Source organism: Anguilla anguilla, chromosome 15 (assembly GCF_013347855.1).
Source record: "Anguilla anguilla isolate fAngAng1 chromosome 15, fAngAng1.pri, whole genome shotgun sequence".
NCBI classification, from domain to species: domain Eukaryota; kingdom Metazoa; phylum Chordata; class Actinopteri; order Anguilliformes; family Anguillidae; genus Anguilla; species Anguilla anguilla.
Genome location: NC_049215.1, coordinates 27,967,585 through 27,990,622, shown reverse-complemented (window position 1 = coordinate 27,990,622; position 23,038 = coordinate 27,967,585). Strand labels below are relative to the sequence as shown.

At 40.7% G+C, this 23,038-nt stretch overlaps 1 protein-coding gene across 2 annotated transcripts in view; it reads left to right on the top strand.

Moving 5' to 3' along the window:
- Positions 1 to 23,038, top strand: part of LOC118214236 (neural cell adhesion molecule 2-like) — a 483,289-nt gene that overhangs the window by 45,354 nt on the left and 414,897 nt on the right. For both annotated transcript variants that reach the window (XM_035394023.1, XM_035394022.1), the window contains exon 2: positions 5,264 to 5,474. In XM_035394023.1, the coding sequence (XP_035249914.1) occupies positions 5,462 to 5,474 (13 nt within the window). In that variant the 5' untranslated portion in view covers positions 5,264 to 5,461. The remainder of the gene's footprint in view (positions 1 to 5,263; positions 5,475 to 23,038) is intronic.

The following is a 23,038-nucleotide window of genomic DNA, read 5'->3' as shown; positions in this document are numbered from 1 at the left end:
TGAAAAATAGTTGTGATATTCGTATTATCAAAAGTACGTGTATAGTCATAAACCAAAAACATTTTTGTTTAAAAACATTTTAAACGGACATTTACATGCTAGACATTTTACACACACAAACAGTAAAAATAACATATACAAACGCAACATTACAAACTTGCACTAGCAGGCTTTATCCGATGCAACTGAGTTTGCAGAGGTCTTTAATAAAAGAACGAATCACGTAGCTTACAGGATCGTCACGGAATCAGCCCGTGACAGGGTTTTTTTTTTAAAAAGTTTTTTTTCTCTTAAAATCTCGGAGGAATTGAAGAAGATACTCCCTTCATTCAAATTTTAAATCTTGATATGAATTCACACTATTGGCTTCCAGCAACGAGGACGTAAACCATACCAATGCCTTTATTCCTGATCGATCCCTAAAGCCTGCATTTCCTTGGTGGTGAATTTAAGACAGTTTCGCGTTCCACATCCCGTTTTGGGATTAGGGTTGTCAGATGCCTAGTTTTTGACAGGAATGGCCGGTTGAAAAATTATTTGTACCAAATAATGTACGTATTGTATTGTAATGTATTGCACGGTTTTGGTCCAACCAAACAATATATTGTCCAGTCTGAGTAATTGATTGAAAAAATGACTTAGTTTGTAATGAATTCTGCATGGATTCTGCGCCATTCTTCAAAAGGTTCTGATAGCGATTGAAAGCACACAGTTAAACGCCCCAAATCCCGCCGGTCTGGAGTTCTCACTGCTCCCCACCCCGTTTGCGATTAAGCTTCCAGCTGTGCATGTTGTCCAGTTTTGATAAATTAAAAATCTGGAAACCCTATTTAAGGATTTAAATTTTGTATTGCTGGCTGGCCTGTGGTCATGCGGCTCAAAGGTTGAAAAGACTCTGGGAACTTGTTGGCAGAATGTGTCCGATTTAGTTAATTTTCTGAGGGTGAGCGAAGAGAAATGCTTCCGGATGACAACCCCTGCGTGTCAATACATCAGGCACTTTCAACCCACGCCACACATACAGAACTGTCAAAGGAAGCTTTTCCGTCCATCATAAAGATGAGATTTAGAGAGCCATTTATAAAGAAATATGTACTTAATGGATCATGGACAGCCAAAACAAAACACCAGGTCCAAGAGCAACTCCCATTTTTCACTTTTAGAGCACTCATCAAGGTCTGATGCATTTCTCCTTCCGGCAGTACATCTCTTTTCTATGGAAGTATTTCTGCATAATTGTGATGACTTTAGGTTCCTTTTTATTCCCAAAATAAAATAAATGGTCATCATTTGAAAATGCTGCTATTCAAGAAAGTGAAGAATTGAGATGCCATCTCTTTTCAAACTCGACTATATATTTATACCCCTGCACTCTACAGCCCCACTCCGACCCCTCCCCCCCCATTTACAGCACCACTAGCCAGCCATCTGTTATTTTACCACTGCTGTCCACCAACCACCGGCACCAATCCAGGTGGTTGGATTGTGCTTGGTTGCTTACACAATAAGAGCAACGATGGGTTTGCTCCTATTTCAAGGTGTTGCAGGAAACATTGATTTAAATGTTTTCTCTGTGAAGCACTTTGTAACTTTTGTTTGGATAAGTGTTATTTATATAATAAGTAAATATGTATTACATATTACATTACATTGCATTTAACAGTTTGCTAGGAACTTGCGAGCACACTCGCACATACACACTCGCGGGCATGCGCACGCACACACATGCGCGCACACAAACTGCGTCAAAAACGTCTTAGTGCTGCCCTCTAACATTTGAAAAATGCTTTGTGCATTCCACTTGGGCCCCGCCCCAACTGTGAGATCACGTCATGTAGATGTCAATCAAGACATTGAGTGGGAAAATTTTTGGCGACCTCAAATTTGTCCGTTTACTCTTTAATATGACAGAACACTGCTGGCACCTGATTGGCTAGATTTGTGTTGGCCCAAAGTTTTTAGTTTTTCCAACTGGAGAAACATGGCAGCCTGTTCATGAACTTTATCATATTCCGTCTAAACAGTCCACTAAATATGTTTCTGAAGACGTTTGAGATGAGAAAGGGGCATGTAGTTGCTGAATATTGATTTGTGTTTGATCTGCAATGCCAAGTTTGACCGTTTGATCCAAGTTTCATGAGCCTGGCGCAGCTCCACTGTACAAATTCATTTGAATATAGAATACTTTATGCAAATGAGATGGACACACCTACTCCACCCAACCCAGGATGCATTTTTCTAAGTTGTCTAGTAGGCGGAGCCTGGCTGAAACAGTGAGTGCAATTAGGCTACTGTTTAACAGTGGGAACCCTGAGAACGAGCCAGTCCTAGGAACAAGATCGTGCGTGATATGTGGTGGTATTCCAGACCAGAAGTAAGGATAAATAAAAAAGGTGACAGACTAAGTATGGCTTTACAAATAAAAAAAACATTCCAGTGATGGTCACGCCTTTTTGACAGAGAGAACCAGCCAGCCTTATTATACAGGTTACAGTGATAGGTTCTGCGGCTGTCACCTGTTATAAATTGGAGGGCAGGGTGATAGACAGCATCTAACAGGCTTATAGGTGGTGGCGGCTGCATGTATGCAGTTGGTTTTACACCCAGACTGAAAGGGACCCGGCGCAGAAGAGTGTAGGCTGACACAAGGGAGGAAGGTGGATCTTGAAAGAGGGATAAGAGGGTCTACAGTTTCTGTAGAGTCAGCGACACGTGAGCACGTCTTATCAAACAGATAAGTGCATATAGCAGGATATAACATAACGCAGCACATATAGCAATTTGGTTAGAAGTTCTGTTCAGTAAATATACGAGAAAGCAGAGAAATACCATTATTGGTTTTTAGTGAGTTCAGTCTTCCAAAATGTACTGCGATTATTGTAAGCATTTGTAATTGTATCAAAATAAAAGTTAGATTTAGCTTTTCTTACAGTACACTTGTTCCAAAGCTGCATGAAAACAAGCCAGTGTGATGGGTCTCTGACACATGTGGCCAGAATTCAGAATTTATTTCTCAGCAGGAACAGCGTTGGTAGTTCAGTAGTGAACCAAAGGACTGAATCTGTGCTTTATCCTTTTTTTTTCTTCAATGGAGCATGCCCTGTCAACATTGGAATTAATAGTATTTCTAAGATAGCCCCAGGCCAGTTCAAAGTCTGGGAACATCAAGGTATCAGATAGGTCACTATAATAAAGGTCATTAAGAGCTTACAACTTTGGTCTGAAAGTATTCTGGACCAGTCTCCTGGGCCCTGCATTTTGCCTCATTGGAGGATCTCAGCAGGGTGCCTCTAAACATTTAATCAGGGATGATCAACAGCTTTATTGACACTGAAACAAATGACAAAATCCCTTAATTCAACTAACTATTTACAATTAAATGAATGCTTTGAGGCCCTGACAGCCCTTATATATACAAGTTGAGGATGTGGTTTATGAGACTGGCCTGAATCTGTGGCAGGTGGCAGTTTTATAAGCCTTGACTGAATCTGCTGAAGGAGACAGATGATAACGTTCCTTTCGCTAGGATGAAGCTCTGGCTAATGATAGGTGATATTAATGCAAAAATGCTTCGGCACTTCCTGTGGGGCACTATGAATATTTTAACTCTGCAAATAAGGCGTTCAGTTAATGTTTAGTTATTTAAGATAAATAAGAACACTCCGGAGAACAGGCCTGGCCTCATGCTGAGATACTTTATGACTCCTGCAAGTTCAGATAGTGTCAGAGAGCTTTAGTTCCTCCGGGAACAAAACTTCTTTGATGCTGCCGAGCTTTCGGTCTGTAACGAGGGAATTGCCAGTGAGAACACCGAGAGCCTCTCTCTGCTTTACTGAGTCAAAACAGCCGTCCCCCGGAACTCAGGAGGAGATTAATTCCTGCATGCGCCTCCACGTTTCTCCAAGGTGCCTTACGTATAAACCCAGTGCGTTCTACTGGTCATGACCGAACTTGTATCGAGTTTAAAAGGCAGACATGAGTACTTGTCAAGTCATTCTTACACTTGATTACTATTGTACATTTTCCCTATTTTAGCAATTACTGGGCCTTCATGTCAAAGTAATTGATAGGAACGACTTTGCTACCATACTATTATGTATTATTTGGGTATTGCATTGAATCAATTTGTGGCTCTGGATCTCATCTTTTGAATCTCAAGAATTTCATGAGACATTTCACAAGATTTGGAACAGAGCAGACACGGAAATTTAGTCCTTAAGATTTCTGTGGCAGTCAAAGTAGATTTTATCTGTACTCCAAGACACGTACAGGGATACATATACTGATTCAATTCTGCCAAGTCTAAAAATAATGCTACTGTTACTGATAGAGATTTAAAATGATCCACTTAACATTATACTTAAGGGCACACCCATTTCTTTAGTTTATTCAATTACATAAAATATTGTTCTGTATATTATTATGGCTGACGGAGTGACGTAGATATACACGCGGGATTAAATAGAAGTTCTCTGTACAGCTTCTGCACTAAATTGGCCCACCCATGTAGAGAGAAGTTTAGGAAGCAGGAAGCTTTGTACATGTGTAAAATGTGCCGTGGGCTACACCCTGAAATAGAAACAATTTCTCTGAGAGAATCCACTCAGGGCCTGTGTTATTGACAGAACTGAATTTCTGTATAATGCATTACATTAATTTGATCAATGTAGTTTTTTTCTTCCTGTCTGAGTTTGTGGATAAAGGACTTTACTAAGCCGCCGTTGTCTTAAACACGCAAACAAACAAAACCAAACTCAAGATTGTCTACAAGTGGATCTTGTGCTTAATGTCAAGATGTTTTTCTCAACAGAATAGAGTATACCAGGACACACACGCAGACCAAGAGACACACAGACACATACCAAGAAAAAGGCACACACACACTAAGACACATACACACACACACACACACACACACACACACAATGTTAGTGAAGAGCAGTACGCGGGCCAGTTTCTCTCAATCAGTAGCTGTCTGAGTTCATGTATCCTCATCTTTTCCTAAACCTTTATTAAACCCATTTTTCATCAACGTCCTGCCATTATAACAGCCCACCCCTTCAGTATTAGAAGCAGCGATCTGGTTTTATCTATTTCTGCTTATCTGAATGCCGGCTCGAAGGTTTCTGTTGCACGTTCCAGCTTGCCTTCACATTTAACTTCATTTTAGCCTTTATTTGTTTATGTTGTTTGTTCTTGCGTTATACATTTTGTGAGTAAGAGCGGGACTGTCATATTAATGTATCAATCCCTTGCTTTACAGAGACATCCATCTTGGCACACTGCGATTTTGGAGACAGCTGCTCCTTTTGGGTAGCTTCTGTGCCCCCAGCCACCCTTTGCAGGTCACCAAGTTGTGCTCGACCAGCCGGCTAACCCCCCTGAGTTCCCCACCCCGTACCCTTTGGGATCAGTTGGCCTGGCCGATGCATCGGAACAGTCTCCGCCCTCCTGCTGCCTTATGGGATGGTCAGGTAGGCCTCTTCAACTGCTGTATGAGCTGACTCAACCTGCCCAGTTTGGGAATTATGGGACATCCTGTGGCATGAATATGTATATGTGAATATGTGTGATTTTATTGAGGACTGCTGAGTGTGGAAATGGCGTAGTAATTGATTAATTGATCGACTGACTGACCAGTTCATTGTGCTTTTGGAAATTCATATGCCCTGCGGCATTCATTGGATATATCACAGACAACAAGCAATGACAACAAAAACAGCAACATGGCATCCAACATTATGGTAGACCTATACACAGCATAAAATTAAAGTGCTCAACATATAATCATGTAGTAATTAAAGAGGACCTGAGCTGAAAGCTTGTCCTGCTGGAGAAATGCATTTTAACATCAAAGGACATCCCTGAATGTGTGCGGGTTGCGGATGATGGCTTTAAAATATCCTCTCTGTCTCAAGACTTGGACTGCGTCCAACTAGCTGCTCCTTGCCGCGTAGTGTCAGTGGTATTTGCGCCACTTAGCAACGGGATTCTGGTTCTTCTGCTGGCGAGTGCGCCCGCCCTGACCTCCGCCTCCATGCTGTTTCTCCTCCCTGCTCGAACTGCAAATGGGTTAGCGCACGCAGGAGTGAACCCTCGCAGGCCTGCACCTCCTCCGGAACTCTCGCTCAGTAACAAATACGGAGCCCTAAGTGACTCCGACAGCTCCTAATCCAATCCGCGCGAAGCTTTATCGATCGGCCGCTCCGTTGTCCGCGACGTCAGCGCTCCACCTGTTGATGGAGTAAGAGAGCATACTAAATGCTCGCTGGGTTCGGGAATCCTTGATGAATATGGCACACTGGAAACTGAATTGTACAAGCTGTTGGATAATGACTTCAAACTTTGAAAAGGCCTTTTTTTCCTTTTACATCGTACACTTCAAGGGCTTTATAAAAAGACAACTTCTCAGACCCCCTTCAGGTGTGCGAGAGGCTGTAAAACTTTCAGCCGCCTTCTGTCAATTAATGACTGGCTTTGTGCTTGGTGTGCTCAGCTTTATTAATAACTGAGATGTATTCTTGAAGAGACCTGTATTCCACCGTATAGATGGCCTGCAGCTTACTAGGCGAGGTCAAACTACAGCCATGTTCCCAAAGCCCTCAGCGTCTGACTGTATTGCAATCACGCAAATGATCAATTCAGTGCTGCTCGGTTAAATATTCACTCTCTCCTCCATGAGTACAATATCCAGACAGTAAATCCAAAAACTAAGGTGTATCAGTTTGAGAACCCCTTATCATGGTGGTGTTACCACTGCAAAGGGAAACCCGCCCCCCCCCCCCCCCCATGAAAATTTTCTCTTCTCTTTATTTTCCCTACTAAATGTTAGATCACTGACATCAAAGACATTTTAATTAAGGATATTATCCAAGATTATGAACTTTTTAAAATTTAAATTATTTTTTTTTACTGGGAACTTGGCTGGGTACAGAGGGTCCTGTCTTTTTAATAAGCTCCCTGTACTAAATTGCTGCTTGTCTCCAGTCAAGAGAGAATGTGGCTTAGCAAATATATATTCACCTGCTTTTAATCCCAAGAAAACTGATTTGGGGTTCTTCGTCTTTTTAGTGTCTTGCTCTGATACTCATTTGCGATACTCATTTAATTTCGATTGTGTTGGACCATCTATTGCATTTCCTTGAAAAACAATCATTATTCTGAATTTGCTGCATCTTTGTCTATTGGACAGAGCGTGTGTTTATCTCCAAGGCTGGATTTAAAAAAAAAATTGCTTTTGATTTTAATTGGCATATTACTGAGTCAAACGGTGGTCAGGGCCATAGTCTGGACCTTGTCATTTCTAGAGAGCTGAGCATTGCTGTTTCCTCAGAGATCATGCTGTCAATGGAAATTTACAAAGCTGAAAGTGTCGCTAACAAGTTTTGAAACTGCAGCTCAGGTTTGCCGAACTTATAAATCGTAGATCTCTTCCCATTATTCCACAAGCTGTTGATGTGTTTGTGTGTATCAATGGCAAGCTTACATTACATTACATTGCATTACAGGCATTTGGCAGACGCTCTTATCCAGAGCGACGTACAACAAAGTGTATAACCATGACCAGGAACAAGTATGACGAAACCCCTAGAGAGAAGTACCGGTCCAAGTGCAGGGAACAACCGCATAGTTCAACTTGGACCCTGAAGGTTAAACTGCTTAACACTAATTACAACTGCGCTCTGTTTCTACCTTGGATAAAATATAAAAGTGACATCAAAAAATAGCCCTGAAAAAATAGTGAAACTCTTGTAAATGGAAAAAAAGAAACAACAGCATATATCTCATGATATCCTTACAAAAGAGCTTGTAATAGACTAGAAGAAGATAACTGACAATAAAAACAACCCCAAAGCGGTTTTTTCATCAATTTATCACTCAGTGAATCCAAAGCCGGCTTCTCATTTTGGTGGTGAGCTTGAATGTCAGGAGCTTGCTTTATATTTTCAAGAAAAAGATAAGCACCAACTTCACAGATCACATAACTCAAATAGAGCTCATGTGCAATGTGCAGTGCTCTAATGCACTGATTTGGGTTGATTAATATTCATGCTTAGCAAAATTGTCCTGCAATTGAAACCCTTTACCTGCTCACAAGATTTTAAAAAAATGGCTGTTTGTCAGAGAGGGTCTTAGAGAGGGACTCAACAAAAGTAACATGAACTGTTCAAGTTACGAAGATCAATATCCAACCTCCCTTTCAAGAAATATTTTGGAAGATGCTGTTTTCAAATGCCTTAATTACTTCCAGTAAGAACACAGTTCTTGAAGTGTGAGTCTGATTTCCTTCAGAACTGAAACTACCTTAGTAAAGGTAATGACGTCAATGACATTTCACTGAGATATTTGTAGAGATTCTGACTAAAAGAGATTTTTGATATTAGATGATAGAGATTTCAGTATTCATTGATAAAGGGAGCTACTGCACACTCTGAAAAATTCTGAAAAAGTGCTGGAGGCGAAACGATAAATTCAAAAAGAAGGACATCCGCACATTTTCTCAGTTGCAAATTTCACTAACGGTTATTAAAGAGCTGAACTTTCGGTCAAAAACCTTTGAGAACTTATGTATGAAATGGATTCATTGTTCTTTCGGAAATTCATGTGCTGATATTTCAGTATTGAAATATCTCAGAGGGAAGGTGAAAGACAACTACCGATAGCTCTGGGTTGTAGCTGTTGAAACTGACGTGATGCTTTTGTCATTTTTTTTCTTGAAAGTTTTGGCGAAAGCAGGAACCATTTTCAGCCCTGTTGCTTTGTTTCTGCTTTAAGGTGAGTTTCCTCCATGTGGCACTGCTGATGCAGGAAGCTCTACCAAATTATTTCCTTCAGGACTGCAGTCTTAGGCTGCATGTGTCAAATAAAATAATTCCACCTTTTGATGTGATGATATCGCAGTTTAAATATGTATTTATACTCGTGCAACCTCGGGAGGTATAACGTCTCTGTACGGGCTGTTTCAAAGTCACCTAAAGTGTACTTTCTTCGTTTTACACCACAAAACTTGTTGATTCCCCTACATCAGCCATTCTGAAGTGTGCAGGTCATGAGAAACCTCTAAGTATCTGAAATATCCTTTAAACCACCATCAAACTCAAAAAATGTGTGTGCCTACTAAAACCATACAATCAAACTGAAATAATATATTAAAAATACCCTCCAGAAATGCTCCCCTTAAAGCTTTCATCCTCAAAATGTAACCAAGGCAGGCGTCTTCCATTTGAGAAGCATTGCCAAAGTAAGGCCTTTCCTCCCGCAAGCTGGTGCTGAGAGGTTAATGCACGCCTTTGTTACTAGTAGACAAGACCACTGCAATGCTCGCTACTCTGGTCTTCCAAAATACAATAAAATAGAAGTAAAGCAGCTGAAACTTGTACAAAATGAAGAATCCTAACACCAACCGTAACTTTAGCTGCTGACACCCCGGGCTACATATCTGACCTTTAGTTTCCAGCCCAAACGTATCCTCAGATCTTCTGAAGTATGTCTGTCTCCTGTGTATTACAAAAGTAAATTACAGAAGAAGTGAGGCTTTTGTAGTGAAGAAGGGAATACCCAACCCAGACAGATGTCGCCTAGCACATTTTCATCTGAAAACAAGCTTCTTTACCATGGCTTTGTTTGTACAGTTTATTTTTTACATTTCATTGCTTTTACCAAATTTTTTTTTTTTTCTTTTTTTTTTACAGTATACTTGTATTTTCATTTTATTATGCTTATTCATTTGTGTTTGTGTATTTGTCTTATTATCTCCTATTTTTATCCTGTGAATCATATTGAACTGCAGTTTTTCCCTGAAAGGTGCATTATTATTATTATTATTATTATTATTATTATTATTATTATTATTATTATTGCCCAGTTACTCTAACTGAACACATGATTCTGACGAATATTTCAGGAACTGACTTTCTAAAATAAGCTTGTGTTTCACAAACCAGAGTAAGTTTGCCAAGAGTCCCATATTAGCTGGAACTCCCTTTTCTCCATATTTCCATGTTCTACAAGTTTTTTCTTCCATTGATGAATGACTTTGACACGTAATGAAAAGCAAAGCAGGTGGCTGGTAAAAAAAAACAAAGGTGCCACTTTTCGTGAATAACCCAGCAAATATTGAGGCGGTTGTATGTTCACCGTGTGTAGCGGATGCAATTAATTTGACGAATAATGACCATGCCCCGACCCTCCCATTTGTGCATGCGCTGTTTCCTGTATTAGAACAAAGTAATGTTTGTGGGCCCGTTTTGAAAGACCCAGCACACACTGGGTAGCATTCCAGTTGGGCACGAATAGCATCGTATGGTCTCTTCAGTCTTCCGGACAGTCTGCTCTGGCTTTCGAGACCGAGTACTTTGGAGTAATAGTTGTGTTGCCACCTAGCTAATTGCTACCTATTACAATTCACAATCTGGTCAGTGCTAGCAGTCTATTTGTATGTTCTCTTGGAAGATAAACCAATATCAGTTTCTGAGTATGTAACAACATGTAACATGCAACACCTGTTACACCCAAAGTGATAATAGTAGGAACAAAACTATTATAAAAATGTGTAAGCCTAGATTTTTCCATGTATTTCCTTGTATAGATCTTTTAGCATACCTTAGACCAAATGTTACCAGGTGATTTTTTTTTTTACACCAGTAGCATGCTGATGTTCTTTCATGTAATGTCATAGGGGTAAATGAATTATGATTTAAGAGGGTGTTTTAGTCTTTGTAATTTTAATTTACAGCAAATGGCAAAACTGTAAGAAGCACTCACTATACCCCGTTAATCCAGCCTGCATTCGGTAGGTTTAATGTTATGATGAACGTTTATGGGGTGGCACGGTGGTACAGTGGATAGCACTGTCACCTCACAGCAAGAAGGTGCTGAATTTGACTCCTGACTGAATCCTGACCTTTCTGGGGGGGGGGGGGGGGGGGGCTGAGTGTTCACCCTGTGGGTTCCCTCCAGGTACTCCGGTTTCTTCTCACAGTCCAAAGACATGCAGTAGGCTAATTGGAGACTCTACATTGCCTGCCTACATCACGTGTGAGTGAAAGGTGTGTGGGCCCTGTGATGGATTGGTGAGCTGTCCAGGGTCTATTCCTGTCTCTCACCGACTGCATGCTAGGATAGCCTCCTGCAACCCTGATCAGGAATAAGCCGTTTAAGACGATGGTTGAACTTTTATGTTTTTTAATTTATTTTCCTCTGCAAACAACATGAGCTTAATCTTACTTTTCACTCATAATTACCACACTACAACACTTTACACAGTACAAGTGCCTGTTTAAAACATTCCATCGAAACAACTCAAAAGGAGCCATCTACAGTACATTTGGATGAAAAATAATTATGGAAAGCTGTGTTTTATTGAGCTCAGATATGGACTTTAAAAAACATAAAAAACAAAACAAAAAGCAAATTACTTCCTAGTCCTTGACAGCCACCTCTTGTAGCTGGGGTGCTGCTATGCTAAGTTATTAGTTTTGAGGTCTCTCCTGAGCAGCATTGTGAAGTGTAATAAGAGCATGTCACATATAGCTATTATTCCTCAGCTGATCAATCTGACAGTCTCTCTCTCTCTCTCTCTCTCTCTCTCTCTCTCTCTCTCTCTCTCTCTCTCTCTCTCTCTCTCTCTTGCTCTCGCTCTGTTGCTCTCATTCCTCCCAGACCCATCATGAACTGTGATGGGCGCACACAGTGAAGATATTCCTGTATTTATCGTATTCTTGCAGCACTGAGATTACGATCAAGGGGGGAGGGGGGTTATGATCATGATTTTACATGAAAATGATTGTACATTTTTGGGGGATTGGGGCACAGTATTCTCAGTGGGCGGGTCCAGTCCCCCTCAGACCCGCCCACAGCAATGGGTCTGATTTCTTCTGCGGGAACGTCATCATTTTACGTGCTTCCCTCGCATCCCCTTTATGCGTGAAGCATCGATGTAGTCACGTAATGCTGCTGAGCAAATGCTGAACAGATAAATCTTCCGCATACCTCCCAAAAATAAAAGAAAAGATGCCGATGACCTGTTGGGGAAAGAAAGCTGAGAAGGTTCTGGCATGTGCTTCACTAGAAGCCTGCGCTGCTTGTACTGTGCTTTACATGGTGCACTGTTTGTCAAAGCTGCGCACTCAGGGATATATACGTAACCAAAACACGGCAGGGAGCTGAGTTAAAATGGCATTTAAATCATGCAGAGTCTTTAAGAATACTCATGATAATAGGTTTTTTTTTCCTGATGTATATTGGAACACTGGATTTTCCTGAATGTGATACTGAGTTAAATTCTCAAAAAAACACTGAAAGTAAGGGGTGTATGTATAAGACTTTACGTATGCCCTAACTTGCATTTCTTGATAAATATTCTCTATTTATCAACCCAATCTCTCCACACAAGCTTTGCCCACACCCTCATTTAAATATTCAATCCATCTGTGACAACCAAACATTAATCTTTCATTCAGTGCTAATACTAAACACTAAGCTTAGGTCATTAATTCACACAATTATGAAGAAGCCGCTAAAACGTAATTGATACTTTATTTCATGAACCTTCTTTTTGAAATATATGGGCTTTCCAGTCAATAGAGAATGAATTGACCCTGATCTGATGAAGACAAAGTGTTTTCTTCAGTTTTTTTCTAGTATTGGTAATATATTGCCTTTCTTTACAGTGATTAATTATTTTATGAAGTGGTGTAGTCAAGGATTAAGTGTGTTATAACACTTCATTGCTGTTTGCCCCCCCCCCACCCCCCTGTTACCCACAGTGGTCTCTTAGACCAACATCACACGCAGGCATATGCTATGTCAGCCCACGCACACCCTCTGTGTCTTCTGCTATAGCTTGTGGGCTGGAGAACAAATTGAACACCCTTTGCCGCAAGAAGGACATGTGCACCCTACCAGGCTGTCAGAGAAAAATAATGAAGAGCTGAGTTGTTCAATTACTTCCACCTGACTATCTTTCCGCCTGTGCTGCCTACTGTAGCCCAGGACACATTTAACCCTGTAAGGTGTAAGATGACAAACAAGTGATTAGAATGTTCTTAACTGAACATTCTGATGCTGATGTGACAATCACTACTGGTAACTAAAAGCAATGGAGTTCTAGAACACTGACTGAGAATTTTGATAAGCATCCAGTTACAAGTCTGGAGACACCTCTCAAATTGTTAGCTTTCCCATGGTTGCAATACCCGTGGTCAAATTTGTAAGGTGCAGATGAAAAACCTAGAAATGTCCACATTTTTGTGTATTCATCCTGGGTAGTCTGTGTGTTTTTAGTTTTTTTTTGGGCAATATTACTGCATGCAAATGCTGAAATTCTCAGTGTGATATCTGGGTATTGCCAGCTTTTTGACTAAGACAAATGCAGAGTGCTGGATAACTTCACAGAGCAAGACTAAAATGCAGACAGCGATTTTAGGGCTAGCTAACGAGGTGATGGAATAATGTGGGGATTTTGCAGGAGGAATGGTAGCATGTGAAATGAGTCAAATTGTAAGTATAGACAGAATACAAACAGAGGATAGTAGCATTACTTCTCAGCTGTTTTCTACATGTGTGGCCATGGCAAGCCTCAGGTGTTAGCTTCACTAAGGAAAAGCCTGGCTGGGCTATATTTTTTAGTCCCTGGGATTACTGATGAATCATTTTTGACCTTTAATTCATCCCACATCACACCTGACTCACACACTTTGTGTTACTTTGCTCATTAGTTTGCCCAGTGGTGTTCCCCTTATGGTTTCTGGATGGTCAGCTCTGAAAAGCAGACACATGTTGAATAGCTTATAAGGCTATTTATTCCTTTTTTATTTTTATGTTGAGGGACTAGCGCATTTGTATGTCTCAAGTTGCAAACAATTTAATCTCATGTACTATTCAGGATATTGGCACGCTGGTGTATCTGTAGGACCAGGTGTTTTTTAACAAAATAATATTATATTGAAATCTGTCCTAATAAAAAATGTGAGTCCCACTTTACATTTTGTGGCCCTAACACCTGTGTAGCTACAGTCGTACTTTAGTTACAAAAGGTGTACTTTTGTTACTAAATATACCCAGGTCAATTTACCTTGGATAGTGTGCTCTTCTAAATATACCCAGGTCAATTTGCCCTGGATGGTGTGTTCTTTTAAATAAACCGAGGCCAGTTTGCCCTGGATGGTGTGTTCTTCTAAATATACCCAGGTCAGTTTGCCCTGGATGGTGTGTTCTTCTAAATATACCTAGGTTGGTTTGACCTGGATGGTGTGTTCTTCTAAATATACCCAGGTCAGTTTGCCCTGGATGGTGTGTTCTTCTAAATATACCCAGGTCAGTTTGCCCTGGATGGTGTGTTCTTCTAAATATACCTAGGTCAGTTTGCCCTGGATGGTGTGTTCTTCTAAATATACCCAGGTCAGTTTGCCCTGGATGGTGTGTTCTTCTAAATATACCTAGGTCAGTTTGCCCTGGATGGTGTGTTCTTCTAAATATACCCAGGTCAGTTTGCCCTGGATGGTGTGTTCTTCTAAATATACCTAGGTCAGTTTGCCCTGGATGGTGTGTTCTTCTAAATATACCCAGGTCAGTTTGCCCTGGATGGTGTGTTCTTCTAAATATACCTAGGTCGGTTTGACCTGGATGGTGTGTTCTTCTAAATATACCTAGTTCAGTTTGCCTTGGGTAGTGTGCTCTTCTGAGTACACCCAGGTCGGTTTGACCTGGATAGAAGAGCAGTACTGAATAAAGCCATGTCCATGTCATTCTGAGCTGGACAATGTGCTCGGTCCTGCATTTCATGGTGCAGAAGCATATGATTTCCTCCTAAATAAGCAAGCCTGCCTACTTTTCATGTGGGAAAGTGTTCATCCTCCTCCATTGATTGCCAATTTCAGTAGGTCTGACAGGGTAAATTAAATGAGAAAATCCTCAAACAATTCAATTTCCAGGCCTGGTGTCCAACCAGTTGATGTTTTAGTTTTTGCAGGGTCATGGAAAAAAAAAAAAAGAAAAGAAATGAAAAATGAAAAGAACGTAATGCTTCTGCCTTTCTCCTGGGGGAGGTGAGGCCGCTTCTCTTTTGTGGATAAATACCATAATCTCATGCTCTGAAATGGTCAAGGACATGATGGTCAAGTCCAGGGAGGGTAATAGCATTCCTCAGCGATATTTTTGCTAAATCCCACACACAGAAAGACCTTGTGTATTTCTGCAGACAGGCAGGTCCTCTCTGGCTCATGGTCCAAGCAATGTGTTTCTTTTTTCTTCTTCTTTTTTTTTTTTTTTTTTGCATCACCAATTGTTGCTTGTTTTATAGTCTATGATTAAATTCATGGTCAAATACCACCACAGACCCCAACGTTTCCACAGCGCACAAAAGCTCACACACCTTACCACAGATAGCCCTGTAACAGCCAAGCTGCTCGTCCTCCTCTAGGTCCATTTGAGGAAACCTGGACTGGAGACGTACCATCTGAAATCTGATTAACAAAGGAGCTTCTGAGGCTATTTTAAAGCACCACGCCAAAAAAAAAGAAAGAAAGGCATACGTGTGCATTTTTTTTCTGGCAGTGTCGACCAAACAGCCAAAATCCTGGAAATGGATACGATAAACGGACTGCATTTATATAGCGCTTTACAATTGATGCCTCGCATTCACCAGAGCAATTAGGGGTTAGGTGTCTTGCTCAGGGACACTTCGACATGCCCAGGGCAGGGGATCGAACCGGCAACTCTCCGACTGCCAGACAAGCGCTCTTACCACCTGAGCTATGTCGCCCCCGATACGATGTTGCCCCCAATACGATGTGTTGGTGTATGGTCTTCTGCTGCAATCTCCATGACTAGCCCATGTCATGCACTCTACTTATATGTATGAAATGGGTTCTGTTTATTTATGTTCGATTTGAAGGGTTCTGTTTATTTATGTTCGATTTGAAGGGTTCTGTTTATTTATGTTCGGCCTGATGAAGGCAGGCTTGGTGGAATAATGCTCCCAGGTGAAACAGCTGTTACCAAGGAAGATGTGTCTGTGCCCTTAAAAGGAATGTGTTAAAAATCTACACAGTTCCCCCTTTTTAAAAAAAATGTATTATTATTTTTTTTACGCATTTTGAATGGATGTTGACGCATATTGTGCTGGAACGTTACAGCTGGATTTACGCACTATAATGTGAATATCCAGATAACAGTCTGTGAAGGAATAACACTTTTTCCCCCTACACAACGTGTGTAGTCTGATAATGCATAACGTGTTAATATTTCAGTTTTTACACATCTCTGTGTTAATCCATTTGAGGCAGTTCCTGTGTAAACATGGTTTATTCACTGAATATGTTCAAACTGACGTGATATGTATTGTCCTGGAACACACAGATTTGTGTGCAAGACTTTGACATGGTTTGTGTCATTTTTAACGCTTTCTTTTGAGCTGTCCTACAGCATGTGCAAAATTGAGTTACAGTATCTTCTAACAGAACTGTCACTCTCCACTGTAGGAGTGTTTGGACAGTGCCATTAGCCAGCTGTGTATTTAGGATCACAGACTATTGTACTGTGTGGCATTGCCTTTTCTTTTCTTTTGAAGACAGATTACAGGCAGGTGATGTTTTTTTTCTATTTCATGTCTTTCTAATAAATAGTACAGGCATGTTAGTGTTGTTCTCCCTGTCTTTACAATAGGGAAATATAGACGAGTTACGGCACCATTTTGGCTTTATTAACAGTGAGTATTACAGACAGGATATTGACCCGTTTTCCCTGTCTGTGAAATAAAGATGGCAGATCCCTTTGTATTTATGCTTATGTACCTCTCTTTGAGGACAGCTCTGGTGAGCGGTAATGGCCTTGTTTTATTGAGGGTCCGCTTGTCTGTCAGAGGAGCAGAGTGACGGCTCATTTACACCGTCGCCCTGTTCCGCTGATGCTCTGGTCTGTTGGCCCCTCCTGGAGTACAGGCCAGGCCATCGCCGGGCCGTTGCTCTGAAGACAAATTGTGGGTCTCTTTCTCTTCTTCACACCTGAGTGGAGCAGCGGGTCCTCCGCTCCCACATCTGCCCTCACCTGCCCTGCTGCTTCCCCTGCCATTCCGCCAGCACCCCGCCTCGCCTGCGCGACCTTTCACGACCCCTGGTAAACTGCGCGTGAATTCAGCCACGCAGCGACACAAAAGAGAGATGCGTCCGTGTCTCTGAAAGAGAGAGGGCTGTTTGGGTGGAACAGCAGTTCCCAAGCCTGTTCCTGGAAGTGTAGGTACTGTAGTACTGTAGGTATTCACTTCAACACTAACAAAACCCACCACATCCTCAACAGCTGGGAATCTCGCTGAGCTGCTAATTATGAGAATTAGGTCTGGCAAATTACGGTTGAAATAAAAATATTTCATTTTGTGGTGTATGAGAAGGACAAAAGGACACATGGGTAAAATATTATTTTAAGGTTTACCTAAAGAAAATACAGATACTGTAATTGAATGGTGCACACAGGGTCATGCTGGGAGGTTGTCTGATTTATATTAGCGTGATAAACAAAAGGTAGTCACTACAGTATTATTGTTAAAAGTCATGACCATGGCTATTCTTAAGCAGGAGAGCAGTGGATGGTCGGGCGTATGTAAGCCATAAATGGGTACCGATTGTTGTATTTTAAGGATTTGACATATAAAGCGACATGACATAACAACAATTATAAGCAAGGTATAATAATCTTGCTGTGCACTCAGGAAATGTTAAGAATTGGCGTTGTAGTGGAGCTTGCTTGGTGTGTAAAGAGCTACTTCACTCTGAATCTCTGCATTTGGTTTTGTGAGCTAGAAATTGCTGCTAGTATTATATTATTCATTTTTTTAATTTTATACATTCATTTACAAACTGAATGAAATGCAAAAGGGTTGTCTCCTTGGTGAAAATGACTTTCAAGATGAAATTAGATTACATCTCTGACTATAAAATTTGCGATTTTGCATGTTTCTGTAAAAAAGAGAAATGGATTCTGAAAATCACCCTTCTTTAGGACCATAAAACTCATATTTCCAAATATTTCACAGTTCTGAGCATCAGTGTGGCAAAGCATTGAGTCCCCCTGTATCAGCAGAGAGAAGTTTCTGGAAACTTTTTATTCCAGTTGGTTCTGCCAGTCAGATACCTAGTTTGTAGAATACAGAATATGGGATAGACGGACAGTACAGTATGTTTTTGAAATAGGTGATTCTGTATATAGTCTATACAATGCCACATTGTCACAAAGTCTGCTCAGGTTGACCTGATTCATAAGGCCACTGCCTATTGGTCTCTCCTCCCCAAAAATCCATGGGATTTCCTTTAGCAATTTAAAGACACGCGGATGCCCTTATCTGTCCCCACAAATCTTCAGACAGGTTTTATTACCTCGCTGAAGAAACAGCAGACCACAAGAATATTTACAGTGGTAGCAGGTGCCAGCATAGCCGCACCATGCCACAAGATCATTACTGCTTTTGGATTTAGATTTCAAATGCCAAAGTTGTACCTGATCAAACAAAAACAAACAACCAAACAAACAAACAAAAAAACTACAATTTAAAGGCTGAAGGGAAGGTACCATAGGTCATTAGGGAAAAATTCCTTTCCTCCAATCAAAATTATGTTTTATATTTTGAATGAGGATACAAATGTATTATGACTTTTTTTTTCTTTTTGGAACATATGCAAATTAGCTAATGAATAATTTAAAAGTGCAAATTTGTTTTACAACCATTTAAAACACTTTTTCCTCAGTGGATTAAATCAGAGTTCATTTTTCTGTTTCAATGTGATGAATTACTCTCTCTCTCTCACACACACACACACGCACATCACCAAGTCCTTGTTTGGTGAAGTATTTCTGGCTGTTGAGGGGAAGATTTTGTTTTTTGTTTGAGTTTTACAGTTATGTTCTGGAGCAGAAAGTCTTGTTTTCTTGTTGTTCCTTTGTTGTGTGTTAGTTCCATTATTGCTTTCGACTCAGTTTTCTTTATTTCCTGTTGCACAGAAGGTGGAAGGCTAATCCTCTATTGAGGTCTGGCTTCTGATCTCTTTCTTTTTGATTTCAATCGGATACTTGAAAAAAAAAAAAAAAAAAACTTTGACATATAACTAATGTTACATGTTGTTTATAAGCAGGGAGCCTGCATTTGTATATAGGTGTATGATTTCTCTTTGTTTTTTATTGTCATCTTTTTTAATATTTAATAATCAAATGAATCTTTAATCTGTTGGGCTTTAATTAATGTTTGTTTATTCCGCCAGCTCACTGTTCATTTGACCTATTAATTAATTTAGAGAAAATAATAATAATAATAATAATAATAATAATAATAATAAGTTATTATTATTATTATTATTATTATTGTTATTTTTTATTGTCAACAACAACAACAACAACCACCACAACAACAACACATGAAATAGTATAATTTTGTAATACTTGTACAGGAGTTAGCAGTCCTCTGTTGCTAGTTGCCTTGGGCCGTCTTTGTGGGCCATCTTTAACCTGTTACAATGGGATAATTAATACTAATCGGGCTGGATTCAGGGCTGCTGCACCCTAAATTATAACTACATCCTCCTTGCCTGACAATTTATTTATTGCACATTGCCTGTCTGAACTGCCTGAAACCAGGATCATATATGCCTTAGTCATATATCCTACTGCCAATCTGTAAATCCAGCCTTGCAGACAGGTGCCAAAGCAAATTAAATCCAGGACTGTCAGGTATCATAGCAATTTTAACATCGCACTGAGGCGGTCCTCTTTCTCACAAGAAATAGGAAGTAAGTGTTTTTTCCCCCTGTTTTATGGCAAAACACCTAAAAACAAAACAAAAAAAAACATAGAGGCTGCTACAAACCTATTTTGGACAGCAGCAGCAGTTCCGCCTTGAATTCACATGGGGTGTACAAGCTCAGCAGGGTCACGAGAGAAATCGCGCTCACCGACGGAAGGGGTACAGTTTGTTCCTTTTACCATTAATGTTTAATTTTTACGTCTCAGTCCCAGTCCCGCTTAATCACGTGACATCTGGCCTGCCATCTCTCCTTCGGTTTTTCGGCTCATAGCTCACAACACTGCGCACAGGCCTGTGGAGTACCTGAGAGGCGAGCACTGTATAAGCCGGTGATAAATTCAGTTCTGCCTGCGTTGTGAATGCAGACCAGAGCCGGCTGCTGGCTCCAACACTGTGTGCAGCCTTTTAGGGTCACAGCCATGCCTGGGCCAAACAATTCAAGTTTTTTGTAGGACATTTTGCTGTTGCCGCCCCCACCTCTCCCTGGGTCTGCAGGTGTAGATGCGTCCACCACCCAACCACTGCTCCCAGAGCAGTGGGTCCTTCTGTTCCATGATCGGTTCTTCTTATACTTTGTCGACTGTTCATCTCAAACGTCCTTGTCCAGGGCCACCAAAATCTTACTGCCTGCTCTGATGCAAACCTTCATTACACAGGCAGGCAGGCAGGCAGTGAGAACCCAGTCCCACCTTCACTCCAGCGTTCAGTTACCTTTGCAAAACAGGCTACCCCAGAATTACCTCCTGTAACTTCTCACAACCGATCTCTCGCCTGCAAATAAGTCACTACTTACCCACTTCACAGCCGGCTCCAGGAGAGGGGCATTATCTTCCTGGCTTTTTGACTTTGGCTTTATAGTTGCTAACTAAAAGATTGCATTCTGTTACGTTCGCATACGTTCGTTCTTCTGTGAATCCCCAAGGAAGTCAAAGCTTTGTTAAAGGGCAAAATCTCTCGCACAATCCTGCGAGAACACCCTCCCACATTCCTCCACCCCCCATCCATGAAATTCTGAAACTTGGATCTTGCTATGAATTTAGTTTTCATCAAAAATGTATTCCCTAGTTATTGCTTAAACATTGAGAGACACATTATTTCCAGTTCAGTCATTATTAAGCACACCTTTGATGCAGGTGCCCTTACAATACCAGCACAGTATACATGCTTACTGCAATTACATATTCAGTCACTCAAATGGACTGTCAATTGCCTCTTCCCTAGTACTACACTAATTAAAAAATAGACTTGATAATTGACATTGTGTTTTCTGTTGCTGAAAGCCAAGTAAATCGTAGAATGAAAAAAAAAAGGTAAAAAAAATTCTGGCAGGTTGCTCACTTTTTAAAATAAGAAATGGCAACGCTCTTCTAATTTGACAGAAGCTCTTATGCAATTAATTCACTGAATGACTGCAGCTACTAAAACGGTAGTCACTGTTTTTAGACAAGCTTTTTATAGAATAGGCAAACTGGTGATGTTATTTTGCCTCCGCATTCACCCGTATGTACACTGAATTTCGTTGCACCTGTTCTTCAGTCAGGCTAGATAGTGCAGCGAATGGAACCAAGTGATGATATTGGTCCTGAGGTGATGATGCTCAACACAATTCCGCATTTTGAAAACTTTGTATAGTGCTCCATCTCGGCTCCTCCTGTTCTGATATTGTCCAGATGTTATGGGAGTGACCTTCACTGACTTATTTTAGATGTGAGGCTTTTTTTGGGGTGGGGGTGGGGGCCTACACAAATTAATAAGTCAACAGAAAACAGGCCCTGTGGCAACTGTTGTACCATTATTTTACCACTAGATGGCTCTATAAAAAGACTGATTAAGTAGTCATGGCCGCTGGGTAATGCCTGTTTTTTCTCTCCCCCCCCCCCCCCCCCCCGCCTCCTTTATTCCCCTTTGCTTTTATTCCCCCAGGAGAATGACCAACTACAATCTGCCCTTGCTCTTATAGAGGTACTTTAGCAGCGGGCATTGATTTGATAGAGTCAATAAACAGAGGGATATTGTTCTTACACGGCCAGGAAATAGCAGTGGCATTTTTCTTATTGAGACAGTTAAGGTTGCAGTGGGCATTGATCCGGCTGAGACAGTAAACAATTAGAGTGGCATTGTTCTTATCGAGACCCGAACCAGCAGGGACATTGTTTTTATGGACTCTTGTCAGGAGTATACAATGAGCAGGTATTCATCATTTTCCATGTGAACCATTTTGCTTATAATATTCAATGTGGGACCATGCAGGATTATAAATGAACAAATTAATAAACAAAAAATGTCTATTCACACAATTTGATTTCTTTTTCTCACTTTTAAAAAATCCTTTCAGAATTTGTTATTTTCTGCAAAATGTAGTGAAACACTTTAAAAAAAATGTATTTAGTTAAATATTGACAGGTTTAATCCTCCCTAGCTCTGGGCAGTCAATTTGCTTTTGATGTGTGATGGGAGGCTGCTGTTGAAGCGCCATGTAATCAAGGATAACATAAAGAATAAATGCGGAGGCATACGTGTCCCGGGGGGTGCAGGTTGCTGGGGTAATGAAGGAGACCAATCAGCTGAAATCACCGGCTGGATCTGTCAGATCACGGCGTACAGCACAAGCGGGACGCTCCATTTTAATGCTAAACATGACGTGGGGGTGCAGACGATGCAAGTGCGGCCTCTGCTTTCAAAGAAGTTCCTATACCGATTTGCATTAAAATAAGTTCAAGGAAAAAATACATGGCAATAATATTAATAGTAATAGTAATAATAATAGTAAGAGATAAACACAAGGCCACGAGGAGCAGGTGTGCAGTGCAGAGCAATGGTTTTATATTATTTTACAGTGCATTTTATTTGGTATTTTATTGGCATTTCATCTATCCAAAGCAATGTACAATACCTACATACCGAAGGTCATTGGAACTACTGCAGAACACAAGTCCTATGAAGTACAATTCTCATAAAGTATCAGTTATGCATAGCCATGAACCTGAAGCCTTATCAAGTATAGCTCTCACAGTAAGCGTTAAGCATAGGGTAAGTCAGTGAAGTTATGGCAAGTCATGAACAAGAAGTGAGGCATGGTTACTCGAGATGATAAAGAGCTACAACATCAAGATGAAGATACAAGTGCATGGTAGGAAAATTCCCTATCTGGTGTACCTAAAACAATGGCATACACGTTTATGACTGCAGATGATTGCAAGACTATTGATCACCGCAACAGAGAAACGTTGACCATTGTAGATTGAGTCTTGT